This window comes from Arvicola amphibius, chromosome 13, assembly GCF_903992535.2.
Source record: "Arvicola amphibius chromosome 13, mArvAmp1.2, whole genome shotgun sequence".
NCBI lineage: Eukaryota > Metazoa > Chordata > Mammalia > Rodentia > Cricetidae > Arvicola > Arvicola amphibius.
The window spans coordinates 24,842,983-24,867,938 of NC_052059.1; the positions used below are offsets into that span (position 1 = coordinate 24,842,983).

The window sequence follows — 24,956 nt, forward strand, 5'->3', positions numbered from 1 at the left end:
AACATGTGACAAAGCAGTTGGCAGCAATCAGAGCTAAATACTTGGGGTTTTTCACTTCCACCTCAGACAGCTGGGGGAGGTGGGCTAGAGACCAGGAGATGGGTAAAGCTGGGGGAGGGGAGGAGCAGAGCAAGAATTCATGCTTTGAATTAAACAGTGTTCTGAAAAAAGAAAAAGGAAAAAAAAAAAAAACAGCGCGGGGGAAATCCAGGTAAAAATAGCTGCTGTCCTTAATTTCAAAAGTAGATGAATTTCATTTTCTCTAGGCAAATGCAACAAGCAAGGGATTGTCAGTGCTTTTGGCCACGGAGTTAAGTTGCAAACTGTGGCAGAGCGAACTGCCATGTTTACTAATATGCAGTGAGAATGTGGTTCAATGTTTTGTGACTGTGCTTTCATTTACTGAAGAATAATATTGTCTGTACAATTGTATTGACAGTGACTGTCTCCAAATAAGAGACGAGATGTAATGCCTCCTCCGGTCCATGCACACTTCCTCTTGCTTTCCGCGCATCATCCCTCAGTGGAAACCTTTAAACTCTAAAATCCGAGGAAAGGAAAGAAATATATTATCATGGACCTGAGGGATTTTTATCTGTTGGCTGCTCTGATTGCCTGTTTAAGGCTGGATTCGGCTATAGCTCAAGAACTTATTTACACTATTAGAGAGGAATTGCCTGAAAATGTGCCCATAGGAAATATACCAAAGGACTTGAACATTTCTCACATCAATGCTGCCACAGGGACCAGTGCCAGCCTTGTCTACAGACTGGTTTCTAAAGCTGGGGATGCCCCTCTGGTGAAAGTATCCAGCAGCACTGGGGAGATTTTCACAACCTCCAATAGAATAGACAGAGAGAAACTCTGCGCCGGAGCTTCTTATGCGGAGGAGAATGAGTGTTTCTTTGAACTTGAGGTGGTGATCCTCCCCAATGACTTTTTCAGGCTGATCAAAATCAAGATCATTGTCAAGGATACCAATGATAATGCCCCCATGTTTCCGTCTCCTGTCATCAATATTTCCATTCCAGAAAACACTTTGATCAACAGCCGCTTTCCAATCCCATCAGCCACAGACCCTGACACAGGCTTCAATGGGGTGCAGCATTATGAATTGCTAAATGGGCAGAGTGTTTTTGGACTGGATATCGTGGAAACTCCAGAGGGAGAGAAGTGGCCGCAATTGATTGTTCAGCAGAACTTGGACAGAGAACAAAAAGATACCTATGTGATGAAAATCAAAGTGGAGGATGGAGGTACTCCACAGAAATCCAGTACAGCCATACTGCAGGTCACTGTAAGTGATGTGAATGACAACAGGCCAGTGTTTAAAGAGGGTCAAGTAGAGGTGCATATTCCAGAGAATGCTCCTGTGGGGACCTCTGTGATTCAGCTCCATGCAACTGATGCAGATGTAGGCAGCAATGCTGAAATCCGGTACATTTTTGGTGCCCAGGTCGCCCCTGCAACCAAAAGACTCTTTGCTTTAAATAACACAACTGGGCTGATTACAGTTCAGAGGTCTTTAGATAGGGAAGAGACAGCCATTCACAAAGTGACGGTGTTGGCTAGTGATGGCAGTTCCACTCCTGCCAGAGCCACAGTGACCATCAATGTCACCGATGTAAACGATAACCCTCCGAACATAGACCTCAGGTACATTATAAGTCCCATCAATGGCACAGTGTATCTGTCTGAGAAAGACCCCGTCAATACAAAGATTGCCCTGATTACAGTTTCAGACAAGGACACAGACGTGAATGGCAAAGTGATCTGTTTCATTGAAAGAGAGGTCCCGTTTCATCTGAAGGCAGTGTATGACAACCAGTATCTGCTAGAGACATCTTCTCTGCTGGACTATGAGGGCACCAAAGAATTCAGCTTTAAAATCGTTGCCTCTGATTCTGGGAAGCCCAGTTTGAATCAGACTGCCCTGGTAAGGGTTAAGCTGGAGGATGAAAATGACAACCCACCAGTTTTCAACCAGCCTGTAATTGAGCTGTCAGTCTCTGAAAACAACCGACGTGGGTTATACTTAACAACTATTAGTGCTACAGACGAAGACAGTGGGAAAAATGCAGACATTGTTTATCAGCTTGGGCCGAATGCCTCCTTCTTTGATCTGGACAGAAAGACAGGAGTTTTGACAGCCTCCAGAGTATTTAACAGGGAGGAACAAGAGCGATTCATTTTTACAGTCACTGCCAGGGACAATGGGACCCCTCCCCTCCAAAGCCAAGCAGCAGTGATAGTTACTGTTCTGGATGAGAATGACAATAGCCCCAAGTTTACTCATAATCATTTTCAGTTTTTTGTGTCGGAGAATCTGCCAAAGTATAGTACTGTGGGAGTAATCACAGTGACAGATGAAGACGCTGGAGAGAATAAAGCTGTGACTCTTTCCATTCTAAATGACAATGAAAATTTCCTGTTGGATCCCTATTCAGGAGTCATAAAGTCAAATGTCTCCTTTGACCGAGAGCAGCAGAGTTCCTACACATTTGATGTCAAAGCCACTGATGGAGGACAGCCACCTCGGTCCTCTACAGCAAAAGTAACGATCAATGTCATGGATGTCAATGACAACAGCCCAGTTGTCATTTCTCCACCATCCAACACCTCATTTAAGTTGGTGCCCCTCTCTGCCATTCCTGGTTCTGTGGTTGCCGAAGTTTTTGCCGTGGATATTGATACTGGCATGAATGCAGAACTTAAGTACACCATAGTGAGTGGGAACAACAAAGGATTGTTTCGGATTGATCCAGTAACAGGCAATATCACTCTAGAAGAGAAGCCAGCACTGACTGATGTGGGCCTGCACCGCCTGGTGGTCAACATAAGTGACCTGGGGTACCCTAAGGCTTTGCACACTCTTGTGCTGGTATTTCTTTATGTAAATGATACTGCTGGAAATGCCTCGTATATCTATGACTTGATCCGCAGGACTATGGAGACCCCACTGGACAGGAACATAGGAGATAGTAGCCAACCCTACCAAAATGAGGACTATCTCACCATCATGATTGCCATTGTCGCGGGGGCCATGGTGGTCATAGTTGTGATCTTTGTCACTGTTCTGGTACGCTGTCGCCATGCATCGAGGTTCAAAGCAGCTCAGAGGAGCAAGCAAGGTGCTGAGTGGATGTCCCCAAACCAAGAGAATAAACAAAACAAGAAAAAGAAACGGAAGAAAAGAAAGTCCCCCAAAAGTTCTCTTTTGAACTTTGTTACCATTGAAGAGTCCAAACCCGATGATGCAGTTCATGAACCTATCAATGGGACCATCAGCCTGCCTGCTGAGCTGGAGGAACAAAGTATAGGAAGATTTGACTGGGGCCCCGCACCTCCGACCACTTTCAAGCCTAACAGTCCTGACCTGGCCAAGCACTACAAATCTGCCTCTCCACAGCCTGCTTTTCATCTCAAACCAGACACTCCAGTATCCGTGAAAAAGCACCATGTCATTCAGGAGCTCCCTTTGGACAACACCTTTGTTGGGGGCTGTGACACCCTTTCCAAACGCTCCTCCACTAGTTCAGATCACTTCAGTGCCTCAGAGTGCAGCTCCCAAGGAGGCTTCAAGACAAAGGGCCCCTTACACACCAGACAGGTAAACGAGCACTTTTACTGGTCTATAAGTACTGCATACAAGTGCCCAGTCAACCAGTATTAATGTGCCAGTGTCTATTGTTTTGGTCTAACTTTAGCTAAGTTATAAGGAGGAAAAAAAAACTTGACCCCTTTTCTATTCCTCTGGGGCTCAGTCAAGAATTTTTAGAACAGCTTTGAAATTTCTGAGTTCTGAGAATTATTTAACCTCCCAGTTTCCTTCAAATGGCAAAAGATGAAAAGAGAAAATTATTCCAAAGTGTCCCAAGATAATGTTTGCTCAAGAAGAAAACCCATCCTGATTTGCCCAGTTCTGCTCCTGGGGTTTCCAAATTGCCTGCTTCAAGATTTTCACATTACCTTTTGATCTAAAAAGTCACCTTCAAATATCAAGTTTAAGTGACGTTTGAAGGTCTGACACCAATTACGCTGGAGCTGTGGTTGCTAAAGGGGTTAATGTTTTTTTAGACTCTTGAAAAAAAAGAGTAGGGTATTAGATGTACATCAGCTGTGAAACATGTGACTGTCGATTGATTTCATCTAAGCCATATAGGAAGTAGAATCTTTGATTTCAAGTTATTTTATTGTAATATAGAAAACTGAGTCTTTCTTAGAAAGATTTTCGGTGTCCATAATGGCCAAATATGAAGATGAAAGAAAGGAATGCTCTAATAATACTAATTTATAGAGAAAAGAATCCATTGTAAATACTTCTTCATCTTAGTAATGCATAAGTGATCTGTCATAACTCATTTTAAACTGTGAAATATGCCATATGAAGAGGGATTAAGAGGCTGAGAAACTCATATTTCAACCAAATCCAGAATTAGTTTTTCTTAGGTCTAATAATTCCTTGTTAATAAAGATTTAAATGCAGTGCTGTCTAATTTATTTCTTTGGTGCTTGCCTGTTGCCACTAAATTTGAATGTCGATAATAGCCTGTAGATGGCACTAGGGTATCATGTCCCTTGTGCTGGCCAGGTGCCAATCCTGCAGGAGCTAGGAGAAAGGGGGGAGGGAAGGATCAAGCTGGTAGTACAGCCAAAGATACCTTTTATTTAATGATAGTTCCTCTGTAGCAACTAGCATTTAAGTTTCATTTGCTTGCTCTTTAGTGAGCTCCCCTCAGCATGTCAGCTTTCTAGGATTTTGGAAGTCAAGCTCTGTCTGCTGTTAGGGGTCCACCTCTGCTGGTGGCCCATCCACCACACTGCTAACTCTTAGGAACATAGGTCTCAGAAAATGAAGTGAAACAAAATTCACTTGTGTAATTGTCTTGGCAGTTATTGGTGAGTCTTTGGAAAGTCAAGAGGGTTTTTTTTTAGTTGTTGTTATTGTTGTTGCTGTTGTGGTTTTGTTTATTTGTTCTAAAGTTGTGGTAGAGTAGTGTATCTTATGGAAATTGTTTCCCCTTTTAGATTTAGTAACTGCTCTGTAATGACTATGAGACCTTATGACCATAAGGTATCTTGAAAATGATTTTGTCAATGAATCACACAGGTCCTTCCTCCACGAATATTAAGTATAATGCCTATGATTATGAAAATAAAATCTTCATTTGAAATATTAAATACATAAAGCATTGTAGACTCACATATGCTTAAAGCTGAAATGCACAGGATAAAATAACCTAAAAATAACAAAATCAGTTTTGAAGTACTAGAGGAGTCTATTAGGTTATTAGAAATACGTGGAAGTCAGAAGCACAGCCTGGTTTCATGCTAATCTTATTAACATTTGAGAAAAAAGGGTGTTTTAAAATTTGGAAATCATCTAAAGATATCAAAGTTTTTAAAATTTGTTAAATAGTTTATTATGGTAAGAAAATAACTAATAAATGCTCTTAAAAAGTTGCTATTTCAATGAAAAATAGAAGAAAAGTTTGATTTTCACTTCACTAAAATCTATACTGTGTCTTTTTGGTAGGATTTTTTTTTTATCATTACCTGAAAAAAAGGAAAACAAACTAGTGTTACCTGAAACTTTTCATATGAGATCAGAAATTGGTTTCACATGGAGAATTATCCATCTACTTTCCAGTGTTATCATTTCATGTCAGTGCCATGGGCATTGCTGGTTAGGCATAGGCCGACATCCTCTGATTTTCCAAAACCTGTTGCACTTAAATATTATACAAAGGCATAAATGCCAGTCAGGTGTGTTTCAACAAAGCTTTGGAAATATCTGATGAAACTTCATTTGTCATAAGAAAACATTGGTTTACATGCCATGAACTTGTTCTCAGGATGCTGAGCAACTCACTAACTGAAATGACAGTATATTCTAGACACACCTTTAAATCATGAGGTATTTTGTAGCTTTCTTGTACACATTCTGATGTTGAAAACTAGAGCAAAATCTCCCACAATGAAGAGCTATTAAAATGATAATGCTGATATGTTTTAGCTGCTTTCAAAAGAAAAAATAAAATAATCATACTTGAGAATTAAATCTTGGAAGTAAGTAGGTAAGGAATGGCAGCATACCAAGGCATAGATACAATGTTAAGGGGCAAGGGCTATTTCCTATGATTAAAAACATAAATTATATATAGCTTCTCAAAATTGTGTTCGCTGAACTCTATGATAGCTCTCTAAAATGTTTTGATAATCTAGAACCAATAAGAGTTTTGTTTCTTTTTAACTCTTCTGTTTCAACTAGTAACCTTTATACAAACTAGCGTTCCATGGTTTATGACTTTGAAAATATAAATTTTATTACTACAAATTCTATCAAGTCAATTTTTAGACTAATACATAATGTGTGAAGATTTTTTCTTAGTAAAGTAGGCACGATTGCCTTTAACGGGACTCCCTTGTACTTTATGGTGCTAACTGAAGTGTGGAACATGCAAGAATCTTAAATAAAAGGTTAACAAATTTAAGTCCCTCTACTTTGTATTGTCTATATGAACATGCATTCTGGTTTCTGCATCCTGATCTGGTCTGTGGTGCAGAGACCCCAATTTGCCTGACACATTCTTCCTTGCTATTTCCCTCGCTGTTTCCAAGTGATGTATGAGGTCATCGCAATTTCCATCCCTCTGTTGACTCTATCTTACTAAGCCTTTTTTAAATTTCAGGATAACAACCCTATCATTTCAATTTCAGAATAGCAACTCTATCATTTAATGGTTTTACAAATGTCCTCTGTGTTTCCTAGGCTGAGAATGTGCAGTTTTGGGCCCAGGATTGTCTTCATCACCTCTCAGTTAAGGATCAAAACACAATTCCCTGCTGCTGTGACAACACAGCAAATTTCACCTGGTCACTTCACAATAAAGTACCTCGTGCTTTTGTCTAAAAGCGGGCGGGGGGGGGGGGGCTTCCATTGACATAAGAGAGTTTAAAATATAGATTTTCAGATTGACTTATATCTCAGAAACAGTGCATTCTCTCTTGAAACAGGGTTTGGGAATTCTTCTAGACCCTTTGCGATGCCTTGCTACTGGGTCAGACCTGGAAAGGGAACCAGCTAACAGTTTCCAATGTGACTGCGTTCTTCTCCTTCTAAGTTCCATTCTTGGAGATTCAGCCTTAACATATTAGACGAGGAAATGCCCTCCTTTTCCTCTCATATCATCATATCCAGCAGTCCTGTTTTAGAACATGTCAACTCTGCCCATTTATTGACAGCTGTTTTATTGTAGCTGGAGGCTTTATAGTAAGCTGTTTATTGCTGCTTCCTAACTTGGTTGACAGCATTTGGGGAATTAATTTTCTTGGTCCCATGTGCTTTGTTTTCTCCAGCAGGAGTGTGGGAATAAAAGAAAATGTAAACATAAAGAACAGGGCTCTATTTACATTTGACAAGTTCTTCAAGTCGTCAAACAGTCTGTAAGAGCTCCACCAGAGTTTAGTTCTGGGTAAACAGGCATGTTTAATTTCCTAAGTGAGACGTTCATTTTCGAGCTTAAACATCCCCACTTTAACTGTTATGCTTTAAAGTATTTGCTCAGATGCACATTTATGTATAGATTGAAGAATTTATACATTGAGAATGTGTAGACAAGCTGTACTCAAGCGGGTGTGTGTGCTTTTACAGTTGCAAAGGGAATTGCTTCAATTGCCAATCATTTAGAGATACCGTATTACTTTTGTGATTACTTTTCATTTTTGAGTGATCCACCACAATCAGCACTGCAACGTTATTATGACATGTGGAACACAGAAGGCAGTGACACTGCTGATATTTAGAATACTCAGAAAGACACAAACTCAATTGAGAGTGTTATGCAAGGCCTGCACAAACTTCAGCCCGTTTCCATCTACTGTATTTTAGAACACAGAAGCAGTCGTGACTGGGTAGTCGGTACATCATGAAAAATTGTCTCTACCTCCCAATCAAATGATTTTGAAAATTGTGATTTTTCAATGCTGTAGCTTCTCCCTTTATTACTTCCTTTGGTTGTGATGTCAGTTTTCATATTTGGGAAGCAAAAGATAACCCCCTTGGAGACGGACTCAGACTTCTAAGATAGAGATGAGTTATTCACAGTGGCTACATTTGCTCTTGGATTTTTAACAGGGACGTTTGATGTTTTGTTTTTGCTTTGGTTTTTTTTTATCCACTTGATATTCCTATGAAGGTCAGAATATATTGTTTCATTCACCTCTAATAACCTTAAGGAAAAAAAAAACCAAACGTCATTGTATTAAACAGGCTTTTTTAGGGTGTGACTACATACAGAATATTTATGAGAATGCAGGAAATTTATTTAGATAAAATAATCTACTGTCCCATTTTCTAAATTTAATACAATTATAACACCAAAACTGTGCTTTCCTTTTTCTCATGGTCTGACTAGTCATGCCCATATTGTGACAGAACAGGTATTGGCTGATTAAAATTACCTTGCCTGTCTGGGGACAGAATTCAGTGAGAGATCACTGGCCTGAAGTGTGCAATGCTCATATTATACCATTGCAAAAACAAAAAGAGAATAATCTTACAATTTTTAATGATGACAATATTCCATTTTATTTTGATATGTGAACACCCTTTCTGTTTAATTGCAGACTATAATTTACTTGTTAGCATAGCATAAATTAAAAGTCATAAAATAGAAAGTCAAGATGGAATGAACGAACTCACATTTAAAATGAGATTTCTTCACAATCCATTGTGACTTATATCAAATCTGTAATTACACCCTAACTATTACAAATGGCATTTTAATGCATTATTGCCCAGATACATTGTTTTGTAGATGAAGGTATGAGAGCCATGTGTTTATATCATATTTCTGTATAAATGCAATTTCTGAAATTCCTTTTATTCTCCCCAGTCTTCATTTTCTAAGTTCTTTGGTTAGAGGACACTGATCGTTTTTTATCAGGCACCCAAAGCTTAACCTTGTATTTTTCCATCTGTCTAAGAGTACGTGTTTGTGCAGCATTGGACTCCATTTCCCAATTTGATGTTTCTGGTTTGGCTTAGCTAGAGATAAAGGCTTAGTGTTTGTGTATTTGTAACAAAACAGAATAACACAAGGCCAAATCTAGTGAGCTGTTTACTGCTTCTACTTAAAATTTCGAAGTGTAAGCCTGTATGCATGAAATCGGGGATTTGCACGTGGTGCGATAAAATCATAAATTGACTTCTTAATAAGATTAGTCATTCAGATAGTATCTCACACTTTAGCTTCTTTGGGAAAAATAATTATAAATTGTGGGATTTTTATTTCTTAACATTCATTTTCTGAATTTGTGCGTATCATAGCCCTTAAGTTTATTTCAGGTTTGACAGTGAGAATTTGGGACTGCAAACTGGGAAAGGACGATCAGGTTCGCGTAGGCACCGAAGTCTGAGGTTCTAAGTAGTAACACTACAAGTTTGAGAGCTTTTAAGAGAGACCATCCCTGAAACACACATAGCACTGTTACAGTCAATGTAGGTATAGTGTAGGAATATGATCTCACATGTATATAAGAAGGTACAAACTCTCCAGTGTTTAAGATTTCATCAGTTAGTTCCGATAACTGCTCAATCTGTCAAACATTTCATTGGGAAAGGAACTCTTGCCTTTTTGCCTTTGTTTGATACAAACCTATTGGGCTGTCAGTCACCAGAAACATAGAACTTGAAAGATACATTACCATGATTGACATTTCGCTTTAGACTTATATTCCCTTTTTCTATAAGCCAAGATTCATTAAAATTTGAAATCCCTATATGAGTTAAACAACTATCTTTTAATAGTAAAGTGTTATGACTGATGAAAAAATCCAATTTTTAATTTTTCGCACTTATATTTCATCTTAGAATCAGTGTTTCCTCTATAGATAAGAAAGGTGGCAGAATTAGTGAAGCTTTCTCAGCTATAGTACAGGATTCTCAAAAAGCCAGAACCCCTAAGCATATATTAGGGACCCATTTTTACATGTATATATAGTAAGACCTGTGAAAATATTTTCTGATCATCTTTACTAGTACACAAGCATGTATTGCTCTGAGAATGATGTACCTGGAGCAACGTATAAGAGCAGTGAAGACGTAAACCTCGGCAGGATCAGAAAGCACCTCTGAGTGTTTCTTATTCATTTTATACAGATTATTCCAGCGTAGGGGATGAAAGAAACATACCTGTTCTTATCTGGACATCGTTACATGCTACGTGGCATGTGTAGGCTTTTAATTATATGAGCTAGACTAGAGACAGGCATGGTAATTTTGTCAATTTTTTTCTTGCTTATGTAATATCTTCTATCTAACATACTTTCACAGTTTTGGCTATCGAACCATCTTTACATTTTCGTAATGCGAAGCCTTGCTAATATCCAGTTCCAAGCCTTTTTCAATCTCTCAGAAGTTGCTTAAGAAACTCTCTAATTCCTTGTGGAATATTGAGGATGTGATGGGTGGCAGGGACCTTTAAGCTTTACTGCACGGTATGAAGAATTGTCACTGAGTTGTTGTTTGCAGGCATCTCTCCCCCTGCTAGTTACTTTGCCTCATTTTCTTCTCTTTCTCATCTTTACTTTCTATCCTCAGAGTATTTATTTTAGTCGGAAATAAGCTTGCCAATGATAGAAGTTTGGGATTCACCTCCAGATGAATGCCATCACAGACAAGGAAGCTCCGGCGCATTTTGCATAGATCTGTATGAACACAGTGAACCCTTCATAAGCTCTTAGATTGCAGGAAATCGGTGCTGGAAATTAAGTGGGGTTTTAAAGATTTGCAAAGTAGAGAGCTTTGTATAATGCTGGAATTGCAGGTGCCTATTAAATATGAAGTAAAGGCTTTGTAATACAACCAGCTAACACGCTTCCCTCCACATTGGAGTGATTTACAGCCTAGGGAATTAGATTTGCCTCATTTTTTTCCAAATGCAGACACATTGGATATATTCAAAAGAATGAAAATATTAGCCACATGCCTTAGAATGGACTTTTGTTTTTTTTTTTTTTTTGCAATTTGATGGTTCTGATCCTGAAGAACAGATGACACAGGGGTGCTGATGTTTTCTCAGAGGTATCTCTGCTGCCTATGACTTAGCGCTTCACCTCTCCTGAGAAAGCACCTTCAGTTTTTGAACAGAATCTCCTTTTAATACAAAAAGTAAATGACAGCCCTAGGTATCTTGAATTATTTCTCAAACTATTTGTAGGATTTTTCTGGCTCATTTCTAAATAGTGTATATTTTTAGCATGTTTTTATAGTCCAGACATGTATGGGTCTCATTATATTTACCTTCATGATTGTGTTGAGCAAGTGTCCAGAAGTTATTTAATGCTTGACGTTGCAAACTAGCTTGCTTACATGTAAATTGTTGGAAATATTCTTGCATATTTAAAAATGATTACAAATATGCTTCTACTTTATCTTTTCCCCTCCATACTTGTGTAACCACAATAGGAACAGGGCAAAGTGCTGTTTCTGTTCCTCATAGATGATTAGTTTGGAAAACAAAAGACTGACAATCACAATTCAGAGAATGAATTTTTTAGTTTTTTTCCCCCCATTTCCTCATTAAACAAACATCAATAAGGAGGAAATGGAAACAGAAGGCATTATGCAATGAAGCTGTAGCTTTCAAAGGAAGAAAATGTCTTCTGCTGACAGTAGTTCTGTAGTAGATCTTTTCTGAGAAAAAGAGAAACTGGTGCTTTTTTGGATTCCGAGGATACGACCAATCTGTGCCTCTGTGTGATAGCAGCTGCATGCTGAGGACTTTCAAACACTCAGCTACGCAGGATTCTGCAGGAAACTTTGTAGATGGTGCAAGTGACAAATGGAGACAAAATGGAGTGAGCTCTGAGATGTGAGTTGATGCCCTCCTGGGTCATATATTCATGTCATTGAACCAATTTTCACATTGCAAGCCCTGAGTCACAATGGCCTTTCCTCCACATCAGCTGTGAACGCACCTGTGCCAGCAACTCTTCCTTGCTCTGTGTCTCATTATTCACTAGCTGGAAGATATTCAAGTGTGTTACTTCGTGTACATCCAGCCTTTTAGTTTCTCAGTCAATTTTAGATGGTGCATATTGTTTCCATAGCTCTGTCTACCGTAGAAATGGTTAGTACGTGTACACACACACACGCACACACACACACACACACACACACACACACACGAGGTTAGTATCTTGATGATATCTTGGAAGTATGAAATAAACTTCATAATTTTGCCTTTTTTATTAGAAATACCAGACACACCCTCTATTCTGAGTTTACTTTTCATTAACTACTGTTAAAATTCACCTTTTCTCATTCTCACCTTTGCCAATGATAAGAAATACTATTTTGTTTATGGTACCGAGGTTAAAAATGTTTGGTCCCAACATATTCAGATTTCTTGAAAGAAAGATCATAGAATTTATATGAAAATTGCCCATATTTTTCCTTCAAAATAAAAATACGTATGAAAATTACTTTGCAATCCAATAAAATTAATGACAATCTTCAGGTTATTTTGGAATGATATGAACTCAGTCATTTCACTCCACGTCTTCACAGTAAAATCTTTTTCTGTGAAAGCAGTGACAGCAAAAATATATTAATCCTGACACCTAAAGTCTCTATTTAAACAATTAAATTCTGCTTTAGGTATGGGTTATTGACATTTGGGTAGGACTAAGAGCAGGGATCCTCAAGACCATCTGTTCCTGGCGGGGCTGTGCATCCTCTCCAGCTGACAGAGGGCCAACCCAGGTGAATAGTTAGCATGGTGCAAAACATAGACCTGCATTCAGTCTCAAATGTCACCGCAGAGAGTTTGCAAACTGGGGCATTAGTGTTTACAGTATAATAGTTAAGGTGATTTCCTCAAAGTGAGAAGTCATCTTCCTTGTATTTCCCTTCCTCTAATTGAACTTTGAGTAGAGGTGTGAAGACGAACTGAGTAGCCATTCAGTAAATGACGATCTAGATCTCTCTAATCTTGTAGAAGATGCACTGAGTAGCCATTCGGTAAATGACGATCTAGATCTCTCTAATCTTGTAGAAGGTGAACTGAGTAGCCATTCAGTAAATGACGATCTAGATCTCTCTAATCTTGTAATTAAGCTTTTATTTATTTATGTTGGTGTCATACTTTCCATATATTTTTTGTCTCCAGATATCATTTAAAGACTTCTTATTAAGTTATATTTCCCTGCTATTTGTACACATTTGTTTCCCATTTTGATTCCTTATTTATTTGTCACCTGGTCTGTCCATTCAGTCATGGATCTAACACAGAATGGGAAGGGTGAAAAACATTAATTAGGATCACTATTTCTCTCTTCAGGTCTTGGCATCTGTAGTAGGTCGTTTTCTCTTCTCACTGATGTAACAAAACATGAGCAAAATCAAATTAAAGCAGAAAGCAAAAGGTTATGTGGGTTCAGAGATTGAGAGCACTGTCTGTCACAATAGGGGAGGTGTGACTGCGGGGGCATGAAACAATGCTGGTCAAATTACATCTTCAGCCAGGGTGTATAAAGAAATGGATGCTTGTGTTCAGCATCCTCCTCTTTATTCAACCTGGGATTCCAGTCTATATGATGGTTTCATCCAAATTTAGAATAAGTCACTTTCCCTAATTTAGAAACCCACTCAAAGGTATTTCTCCTGGGTGAGTCTAGATTCTAAAAGATTGGCCATCAGTATTAACCATAACAATATTTAAATTGAATACTTAGTGAGAGCTTTCTTAAAAATATCATGATCAATTCATTTTTTGTTATATGTTTGAGAGACACACTTTGAAAGCAAAGAGACAAAGGTATCATGCAAGATTCTTAATGCACTCTTTAGTAAAGTAGAAAGTAATTTAGAATTTAGCATATGTTATGCAAAAAGAAGCAAAATAATAATTGAATAGTGATTAATGCAGTGTCTGGTTACTATATTAACTTTAGAAAGATAAATTTAGTGTCTATTAGAACTCAGAGGATTCTCACATGCTCAAGCTTCAAATGTGCCTTTGAGATGATTTGACCTATTTAATTCATTTTCCGGCTAAGAAATTGCAAACCATAGAAATAATTTGATATTTGAAGCAGCAGAAATGACTGGGTTAACTACTACATGAAAACATTGGGATAATTAATAACACATTGCATCACCCAGAAGACAGTAGAGATAGGCCTTTGATTTCCTTGTCTGTGCTGTGCATGAACCCACATTTAATATCGAAATGGTTATAAAGTTAAGGATGCAGATATCATCCAGGATTGGAGTACATTCTTCAGACATGCCAAATCTTTCTTCCACCTCTTCTGTCTAAGAATATCAGCTCTGTTCTGATAGAAGTACTCAATTCTCTTAATAGATGGTTGCTCTTTTAATTTTGCTTATAATTTTTTGTTTTAATCTGTTTTTTTAAATCTTCTGTAGGGAAGACTTTGAATTAATCTACTTTTAACTTGCCATGATTTTTTTATTATTAGAAGTTGGAAGAAGTTGGCCTGTAACAACATCAGAATACAATACATAAAATGCTTTGCTTTGATCTTAGTCCTCATTATTTCGTCTGTGAAATTACTTCACCTTTCATTTTATATTACTTTACTTCTTTCAGCTGTCTGCCACATTTAAAATTATTCTGTTCCTCTTAGTACTTGCTATTAATGCAGTTCTTTGTCTGTTGCCCATAGGAGCAGCACCCATCTGGGGATTTTCACCTTACACATCACTCCTATTACAAAACAACATATAAAAGCGAAGCTGTTGCACAGTCAGTACTTAACACAGCTGGAATCATTTGAAACCTGCTGTTTCATGCTTCCAATTATTCCATAGACTAGAAAGCATCCCTGTCGAAGTATCGGCATCCACTGTGTAATCAAACTAGTTCTAATGCCTGAGAATATATGGATCATATTTCCAGAATTTGCCAAAATAAGAATAGAAGTATTATATCCAACAGATTTCTACTTTTGTTTCTTATTTTAAAATAATGCAAACTTAAGATCAAGTTACTGACATCTGAATAGATAAAATTTTGCAGTCTGTGCATGTGTGGATGACATAAATATTAAGAAAGACAATATGCAAAGATATAACACAATAGGATTTTACCCAAAGATACCATTTCTTAATTTTATTGGGCTAAAGTAATTTCCTTTTTCTAGAGTAGCTAAAAGCATCATAAGGAAACTGCTGATTTGAACTTGAAGCACAGTACAGTGGAGATTTGTAACTAATTAGCTCTACCAACCAAATAAGAAGTAAATATGGCCAAATTTCAACTGATTTCTCTGTGACTTTATTTGTTAAAAAAAATGTTTTAACATCATAATATCCTTCAGGACCTTAAGGAAAAATTCACACAGTTTGTGATTTGACTTCAGTTTATTTGCAATTTCCTATAAGTCAGTGCCACATAAGGACTTTAAAGCAAGACAAACAATAAGAGTAATTGTTAACCATTTTTGTACCAGTTCAATAAAACAATAAATCATGGACAAATAGCATGACTTCATATGGACTTGAAGTTTCAAACTAACTCATGCGTTTCAGGTTCTATTTTTTCAGATCCCACACATGATGGAGTTGTTTCAAGTCTAACTATGTCATATAATAGTCATCTAAAAAATTCTACTCCATCCTGCCACATAGAAGAGCACAGAAGCACTTAGTCAAAGGATAATTTCAGATACACTGTAAATGGTAAAATGGGATTCAAAGCATTTGATCAATTCTTTTATTTGAAATTAAAAGCATCAAGTCATTTTCTTCATCTATCGCCAGGTGGAGGTTCCCTCACGGTCCTGACTTTCTTTCTCATGTTCTCTCTCCTTCTGCTCCTCTGGAGTTGGGAGGACCTTGGTCTTAACACAGAGTAGGGAACCCTGATGGCTCCTTGGCCTGGAGAGGGAGGGAGGGGAGGTATGGGTGGAGGGGAGGGGAGGAAAGGGGGAGGAGGAGGGGAGGGAAGCGGGAGGAGGAGGGGAGGAGATGGAAATTTTTAAATATAAAAAAATAAAACATGAAAAAAAGCATGAAGTCATTCAGTAAATAGCTATCATGCATTCTGTATGTGCTACCTATAACACCATATATAACCCTGTGCTTGCCAAACATAGCTAATGACAAATAAGTCGGTCAGATTCATGTTGTCCACATTAATGATGTCATTTCTCCACTACTCATAGAGGGTTCCACAAATCTTGCTTGAGTTCTATGCTACATAATGATCACAAATCTGGTCTAGGAAGAGACTCAGTGGATTTTCCCAACAAGCAATGGGAATGACTTTTATTTTTGTCTCCTAAATACTTATTGGGTGTAAATCTAACTGTAAGCAATATTTACCCTTTTCACCAGTTAGTCAGCTGTTTTTTATTTTACACTTTTGCACACACACACACACACACACACACACACACACAGACTTATTTCAGATTTATGTCTCCTAGTCATGTAGAGTGTTAGGATGTTTTATATAGGAATAAGAAGCTTTCTGCTTCCAAAGACCTGCTGTGTGATCCACTGATCCACTGACCCAATGATGCACACACATGCTCAAACACACACACATCCTTTTTAGTTCTTAATTCATTCTGTAAATATACAGACATTTTATAAGTTTCAACAGAGTTTCAGAAGTGGTGTTAGACAATATATTTTTTTTAATTCATGGCGTTGTCTTAAAGTATCTCAGTGCTCAGTGATTTTAATCACAAAACTTCCTTACATAAAATGAGTACTAAATCAGTTTTAAAATGATGTCATTTTTCTAAAATATATTTTTGAATTCTTACTAAAAATGCTCTAGGCGATCTGATCTTTGAAGGAGACAATAAAATTCTAAGATGTATTGCTCAAATTATAGGAATGCTAGGTTTAAATTTATTGTTTAGTTAATTTACAAAGACATACGCTCCTTTATCTCTAAAGCCAACATTCTTCTATGGGCCAAAGTGTTCATTCAATATCATTGAAAGTAAGAGCACAGCTTCTCAATTGTCTAAGACTAGTCAATGTACTGAAAGTTACATAAAATCTATGGTATATGTTGGAGATTTCAAGCAGTGACCTAATTCACATTGTAGCAGTGTCTTTGAAAAGCCTATTTTATGTCACACAGAAGAATGTTGCAGCCTTCACCTTTGGAAGAACATACATTCAACATAGACATTGAATACAGACATCAAACTCTGGATGGTATATATGTTTGGTCTAATTGGCTTTTTCCTCCAGATGGTTGTCATCTGGGCAAATCCATTTTCTGATGAATATTTATTGCAATATTTCAGGGAATCAATTCCATACCATGAATGTTAAAACGAAGGGGGCCTTAGTTATATATGTTTTCTTCTAAAGCTGAAAACATTCGTACCCTTAAAATTTGTTTCTCTGACATTACAAAAGGAAATGTCACAGCTGGGTTTTACATTCAGGCAAGGCCGGCTGTTATTTTTAACTCATTCATTTCTAAGACACCAGCTTACATAAGGATACATGTCCTTATGTAAGGAAGACTTTCCAAAATTATAGTTATCATTTCAGCGAAAATCTTTGGTTTATGAAAAGTAACGCATACAGGTCCCCACCTGCGCATTCTTGTGCAAATGTGTTTGAAAAAACAAACCTTCACTGCCAGCAAATGTTCCTTTTTAATTGCAATTAGACTTCTCTGATAACCACCAAGCTGGTGCCTAACTCTAAAAGGATCTTTCCAACTGTTCTGTGGCTGCTTAAGCAACTATCACCAAGTAATTACTATAATTAAATGAACTACAAAATTGAAACCTGTTAAAATATGCAGAGCTCAGGAATAAAATGTAAAACACACTTGTTAATTAAATACATTAATTGAAATATAAATAAGTTTTGGGGTATCATAAATGAGTTAGTATGAGCAGTCATATGAAAACACATACTTCACTTTTTATTAATATGAAAATATTGACAATTTGGTACGCTAATTTAGAACCAAGAAACAGGGTGGTATAAGCTTAATAAAAGGGTTCATCTAAACAGAGGTTGGCATGCAAACCACATGTGTGGCCCTGCCTATCATAATCTATTTCTAGAAATAGCTAGGTATGCGCCAATTGCACAATTGATCACATTGCTCTTCAATTTTGTGTTTTTAAATGTTTTCAACTCCTTCCTTACTATGTTTCTTCTCAGTTACTATATCACACTGCCAAATAAACTTAGCCAATAATGGTTATTGAATTCACATTTATATTTGTATGTCTTTAAAATTTTTTATACATTATTTTCTCATCGGGGTTGCAATAATATGTACTGAATAGTATGCTCACTAAAATTCCCTGAGCATTATGAGGATTTGTTTTCTTTTCTGAAAATTAGATATTTTGACAAACAATTTTCTTGCCATTAAATATTAAACTGTAGCTTTTATGAATCAGTTAAGGGGACATCTCTTCTTGACATCCTTGTGACACCCAGCATCCAATTGGCATACTTTTTACTATTATCAGCTGATAGATGTTCAAATTATGCAAATCCTTGCAAATCAGGACTCAAAAGCTCAATCCCAAATGAATCCCAGGGCTCTATCTCTACTGAAAATGAAGGAGATGTGGTATTGATACTTGTTAAGACCATTTATCCCACTTTCATTATGTAGAGTGTAGTTACTGTTTTTTTTTTTTTCTTTGCTCTTTTGTTCTTTGGGGGTCTGCCAACAAGCTCCCAAATAAATCACACACAGACTTATTTTTACTTATGAATGCCCGGCTTTAACTTGAATTATTTCTTGCCAGCTTTTCTTAAATTATCCCATCTGACTTTGCATTTGGCCTTTTATCTTTCTCTATTTATGTATATCTTTTCTTTTTTTTTCCCCTTCTTATTCCATGTCTGATTGTGGGGCTGAGTGACTGGCCTCTTGCATCCTCCTCTCCTTGTTCTTGGTCCTGGATCTCTTTCTCTCCTTTTATTTATTCTCTCTGCCTCGCAGCCCCACCTTTCCTTTCTCCTGCCTTGCTATTGGAAAATCAGCTCTTTATTCAACCAATCAATTGTTTTAGACTGGCAAAGTAAGACAGCTTCCCAGAGTTAAACAAATGCAACAGACAAAATTGCAACATGTCTTTGCCTCGTTAAACAATTGTTCCACAGCATAAACAAATGTATTTTCAACTAATATTCTACAACAGTGGAACATACTATTGGCTTTATCTTCCTGGAGTTCTCATCTTAAACTTGTCCTTCTATGTGAGAAAATTATTATTCCACACAAATCATAAATCACAAAATGAAAATTCAGGGCTAGAGGTACAGTTTAGTAGTAAGGTATTTATTTAGCATGTATAAGACCTTGTGTTGTGCCCCAGTGGTGCCAAATACAATTAAAAAAAAAAAACTCTGTAAAGTCTTAAGCAGACAATTGGAGCACACAGTAATAACTAAAATAATATCAAAATAGAAAGGATGCTGTAATAGTTTTTCTTAGACTATTACTGTGATTGTGATGCACTTTTTGTAGTAAAGCATTAAGATGAACTTAATATTTTAACAAATAGTTTTGATACAATGTATTAGTATAAAATATATAAAATTTGCTGCTATTTTTGACTAATTAACTACTAGTACAGATCTCAAGAGAAGTCAATTAATTTTTTTCACTTTAGAGAGAATATTCATGCAAAAAATAAAGAATGAAATTGCAATATATTCAGAATATTTAGAATTATCAGTTGATTTCTGAAGGAAAATCATGTTTAAAATTAAAAATAAAGAAAGAAAAAGAAAAAGAGGAATTAGCTGGAATGGCTTCCATGGCACACCACATCAAGCCAAACATGAAAGCTGGTCACAGGAACATGGATTGCATTTGTGTTTTGCATAAGAAAGCCCAGCACATTCTACTATGAATGCAGCAGCCAAAAGGACTCATGGGTTGATGCTGAAGTCTGAATATCATCCCAGGAATCCTTTACTATTCTTTTTTCACAATGATTTGGGAATCTTTACTTAATTGTATTTCCTACTTCAGTATTGTGTGCTGTGTCATATGAAAACATTAGGGAAGATACACCCTTTAGGTTTTTGAGGTACTACTCATAGAAATCATGTAAAGGGATTGTTTCTCTGGTGGTCAGGTGCTTTAGGAGGGTGCCTTGCCCTCTCTTAGGATTGGAGAGGGGTGAAAGGGAGGGTGTGTGGGGGAGAAGGAAGGAAGTGGGAGGAGGGGAGGAAGTGGAAATTTTGATTGGTACTATTTATAAAGTAATAAAAAACAAAAAAAATCCAAAAGTACTTACTTTGTGAGATGTTGATTAAGATGAAAGAATTATAGTTTGAGAAATGCCACATGTTGACTAAAGATAATTTAAACAAAAATGTTTTATTAGAAAGTCTCCCTTTTGTGTTTTAAGACAGGCACTGAAAAAGACTTCCTAAAATTTCCATTTTGAACCAGGAATGACATACAAATGTGGCAAGCAACTCATACAGAAAACATGAATTCAGGGAGTTTTCAGTGGACTCGTTGTATCTCCTAATGCTGTAGTTCTCCTAGAATGTTGAGGAAACATGATGCTACAGCACAGCACTTTAAATAAAGCTTTGCCGCAAGCTTCAGCACATGGGAATCAATTAGTTCTTTTAATACATTGCATTTGTATTAATTTCAGGATAAAACAGTGGATGCCAGTGTTTCTTAGGAAACCAAAATAATCTAAGCATTCATTTAAAGTGTTATTTAAATAAACATGGCCTACAAATTCCCATGAGTACTCTCCTGTCTCCAATGACTAATCTCAACAGGAAATGCAACATGTGAGTGGATTTATTCTGATTATACTTACCCAGTGGCAATACGTGGGTGTGACAATTCATTGGTTTTGCATCTTTGTGCCTTTGCCTCTCTCTGTGCAACTCTTCATGCCACTGGGACTCCAGATCGTTCTTGTGAGAAAGCCCTCTGTCACTCCAGAAATCTCTTGTTTGAAGTTGCTCCTTTGGGGATGTCGTACACTTAGCCTACCTAGTATCTACCTTTTTCAGGTTTTATTTGCTTGTACATTTCTTCTTATCAAACCCAATAGGAGAAACTTCATAATGGTCATGAGTGATTTAATCATCAACTCTGTCATCTCAACTGTTTCCTTATCAAACACTTGATCAATTCTAAGTCTCGAAGGCCAAGTTACTGATTTATTGTGTATGTTTTATACCAACAAGAAAACATGGTTTTACAGTTACTAATACCAAATTAATACTAAACAGCAAATACCTGTGTATACAATGACAGGAAAATAACACCAACCTTAATGGACATATTGTGCTTTCTAAAATATTCATCCCACAAGTATGTGATTACCTGGATGGTACAAATAATAAAACCCCAATTACATAAAGATACCAATGAATATGATGAAAAATTATAAGAAATACAAGAGTAACACGAAATTAGATTAAGAGAAATGCTAAGTTAGGGGGTAAATATACCTTAGCTTTTGGTGACCATAATTGACTGAAATTTAAATAGACTCTGACAAGATAAGAAGATAGACGGGTCAAGTTATAAAATCCTGTTACTTCATGGAGCGTTTGTCAGAGTAAGCCATTCTGGGAACAATAGAACAAATCACAGCTCTGTGATTAATCAAATCAATTCCCCATTGTAGAAGTACAAAGAGAGGAAACCATATGATCTCATTTGGAATTGGATGCTTATAGATGAATGAACTTGTGTGGACTGTGCCTTCCAATATTTTGGCTAGAAAAGAAATAAATTCATAAGGAATGGTAACAAAAGCAATGTTGTATAGCCATAATAGAATTAGAGAAGCTTTTAAATGGGAAAGGCTAGCCTTGAAACAATAAGTAAAATGCTACCAATATTATGCTCCTAATACTGATTATTGATTATTTTGACATGATTAGTCATTGTTAAAACTAGATATTCTTTTAAACATGTAAAACTAATTTGCTGCAATAATGCACAATAATTTCAGCTAAGGAGGATCTGATTTCACAGAGAAGTAGATGGTGTTTGGGGCTCTCGCAGAAACATCACAATTTTTCCTTTGGCAGCATTATCTTTGGGTTTTGAGAAAGTCATTGCACAATAATTTTCTGTTTTTCCAGCACCAGAGCATGGGAACGGCGAATACTTATTGGATATCTGTTCCATTATTATTAGCATTTTACATGTATTAAATTGTAAGCTAGAACCAACTACTTCCGTACAGATACCACTGATCTTTAATCTCTACCTGTGTAACAAATGATACACTTCAGGACACATGGGTAGAAAGTGAAGAGAACCTAAGCTTGCTTCTCCAGGTGCCCAAAACCAGAGATTTGTTTTTACCTTGTAAACAACAATTTGTAACAAGATTTTCATTTTAAAAATTGTAATAAATCGAAATACTCATAGAAGTCCTTCCACCCAGAATAATTTCTTGGAGAAGACTTTAAAAAAAAATCAAAAGATAGCTGAAGTCTGACTTACCCGTTTCCACCCTTACTTGGTACAAATGATATAGTGATGTAACTCTACCTTAGGCATGGGAGACTCTCAGTTTACATTGAAAATTCACAGGCAGTGTTCAGTAAAAGAAGTAGAGTTAGCATGTGTATCTTTTAAGCAGTAGGATTCTTGTGTGCTTCATCCCTCCCTCCACCCCCTTGTTCAAGCAGAGGATTTTAGCAGTGAATTTAAAGCAATTTGCCCACCTCGATATAGAACAGCATGTGTAACTGTTCTTATTTTAAACAACTCTTCATATCAGGGAAGCGGTCTAACGGAGATGGGAAGTGAAATTTTAATGATAAAAAAATGGGTCTCCTCACCGCTAGACCACAATTATTGTTTCCTTTCTTCTTTCACCTTTCCTGATTTTGTTATTTTCCATCCTTGAATTTTTATTTCAGCCTCATTCCTGAGTAATTAAGAAATACCAACTATCACTTACTTCAACACAAATTTTCCCGTCCAGAACACCCTGGGTTTTCCCCCACCCAGTTTGTCTTACATGGAGAAAAAAAAAACAGCTTCGTGTACATTTAGACACAGTACATTATAAGTTATTTTACTACTTTTTATAATATTTTTCGTCTTTCCCTAGAGCAGGTTTTCCAGTTTTATCACTCAATACCATAAAACTTACTCCTTTATACATTCCTTGGCATATAGCTACTGGCTGCTTGATTCTTTCCTTGCTAAGTTTTTAATAATTGTGTTAAAACTTCTCAGTTATATATTGAATTTACAAGATACCACTGAGATCTAGAAAATGATATTAAAATATATACTAAAATTATATTTGTTTGTTGTTCTGTCTTGTAAGAGAAGCATTCTGATAATACATGTAAGTGAGATTGCTGCACTTTTAATTGATGATAAATCAAAGGTCCAAATTGACATCCCGGGAAACATTTAGGCAAGTTCTTTGAATCTATTTGGTAGAGGAAGTTGACCCTGTGAAAGCATCCTTACCTTCTGTCTATCATGTGTTGTGAATATATATCAGACAATCACTTGATCAACACCATTCCCATTATTATCCTAAGTTTGTCATATCTTACAAGAAAAATAACTAACCATTCAAAAATACATGACACAACACATCTCAAAAAGACCAGTTTGTCAGTCAAAACCCCTGTAATTTTAAACATTAAACTACTTACATGTTAGTTGTCAATACTCCATCATTTTGTGTTTTTATGTTCTAAAACTTGAGTTGCATGGTGACATGAGATAGAAATGTTTTATTGATATCAATAACCATAAAATTTCAATCACTCTTACTTGGGAGCAACATTGAGCCTGTTGATAAAGGTACATTTTTTTCTTTGTATGATGATAAATTTTAATGTTGTTAATTAGACATTAGATTTGGTGAGAACATATCATTGTCATGGCCAGTAAAGTGAAGTTCAGGGTTTTTCTTCAGAAATTCATTTTTACAAGATAGGAGCTCAAATACATTCAGCAATGTGTGCTTTTATGCTCAGTGGCAGCACAATAGTAGAAGGCAATCTGTTTTGGAGGGATGAGGAAGAATTTAAGAATGTTTCTCTGCTTCAGGAATTGTGAAGAGAAGTATTTATTTAAAAAAATTCTTTGGATGGAGTTCAGTTTTAATTAATTGGGGGAAAGTCAGCATTTTATGTAAGCCCTCTATAACAATACCTGGGCACTATAGTTATAATTCCACTGTAGGTTAAACTGTTCTGATAAAATTCCTAGATGCTGTGTGAAAAGTAGTAGTTTTGTGTTAATGTAAACACAGCAACCTAAAATAGTGCATTGATATAGATCTCTCAAGAGCTTACTATATAGCTACGTTTTCCCTACATCTAGAAACTAAACTCATGAGTAGTTTTGAATGAAACAAAATTATTTTTACAATGGCATCCTGGACATTGGTCATAATTAGTCTTGACCTTGAGTCTACTCTGTATGATTGTGACAGGCATGTAGTCTCTAAACAGACAGCTAGACTCGATTCAAATAAACACAAGAAGCAAATCAAGTAGTCCAGCTTTGGCCCTTTCTGACCAGAGGAGAGCAGAACCTCTTCAGTGTGTGCTCTTTTGTGTTTCTAGTTTTAGAATTACAGACCAGTGCATGCCAATTCTAGGCAGTTGGGGAAAGCTATAAAGGGATTCATGGAACTAGAGGGAGAGCTCTATATTGCCTTCAAAGATCTCAGAGACAAAAATAAATTCGATGAGTCAATACACTTTCACTCTCTGAATTTCGTAAAAGTCGAAGAACAACTCGGAAAACATAGGTAACAAAGATGATGGGCACCTTCTCAATGACACAACGCTTTTTTTCCACAACGCAAATTTGTTTCACATGCTGTGCAACTGAGTATAGTATTATTTTATCAGCATCATTATAAATGCATCCATTTCCTTAAAAAGTACTCACAGAAAAGAAATCAATTGGCCCAAAGAGAAAATTATATTAGGT

At 36.7% G+C, this 24,956-nt stretch overlaps 1 protein-coding gene across 4 annotated transcripts in view; it reads left to right on the top strand.

Moving 5' to 3' along the window:
- Window positions 1-574: 574 nt before the first annotated feature.
- The window catches only part of Pcdh9 (protocadherin 9), an 842,435-nt gene continuing 818,053 nt past the window's right edge, over window positions 575-24,956 (top strand). For all 4 annotated transcript variants that reach the window (XM_038310379.1, XM_038310381.1, XM_038310380.1 and 1 more), the window contains exon 1: window positions 575-3,610. In XM_038310379.1, the coding sequence (XP_038166307.1) occupies window positions 575-3,610 (3,036 nt within the window). The remainder of the gene's footprint in view (window positions 3,611-24,956) is intronic.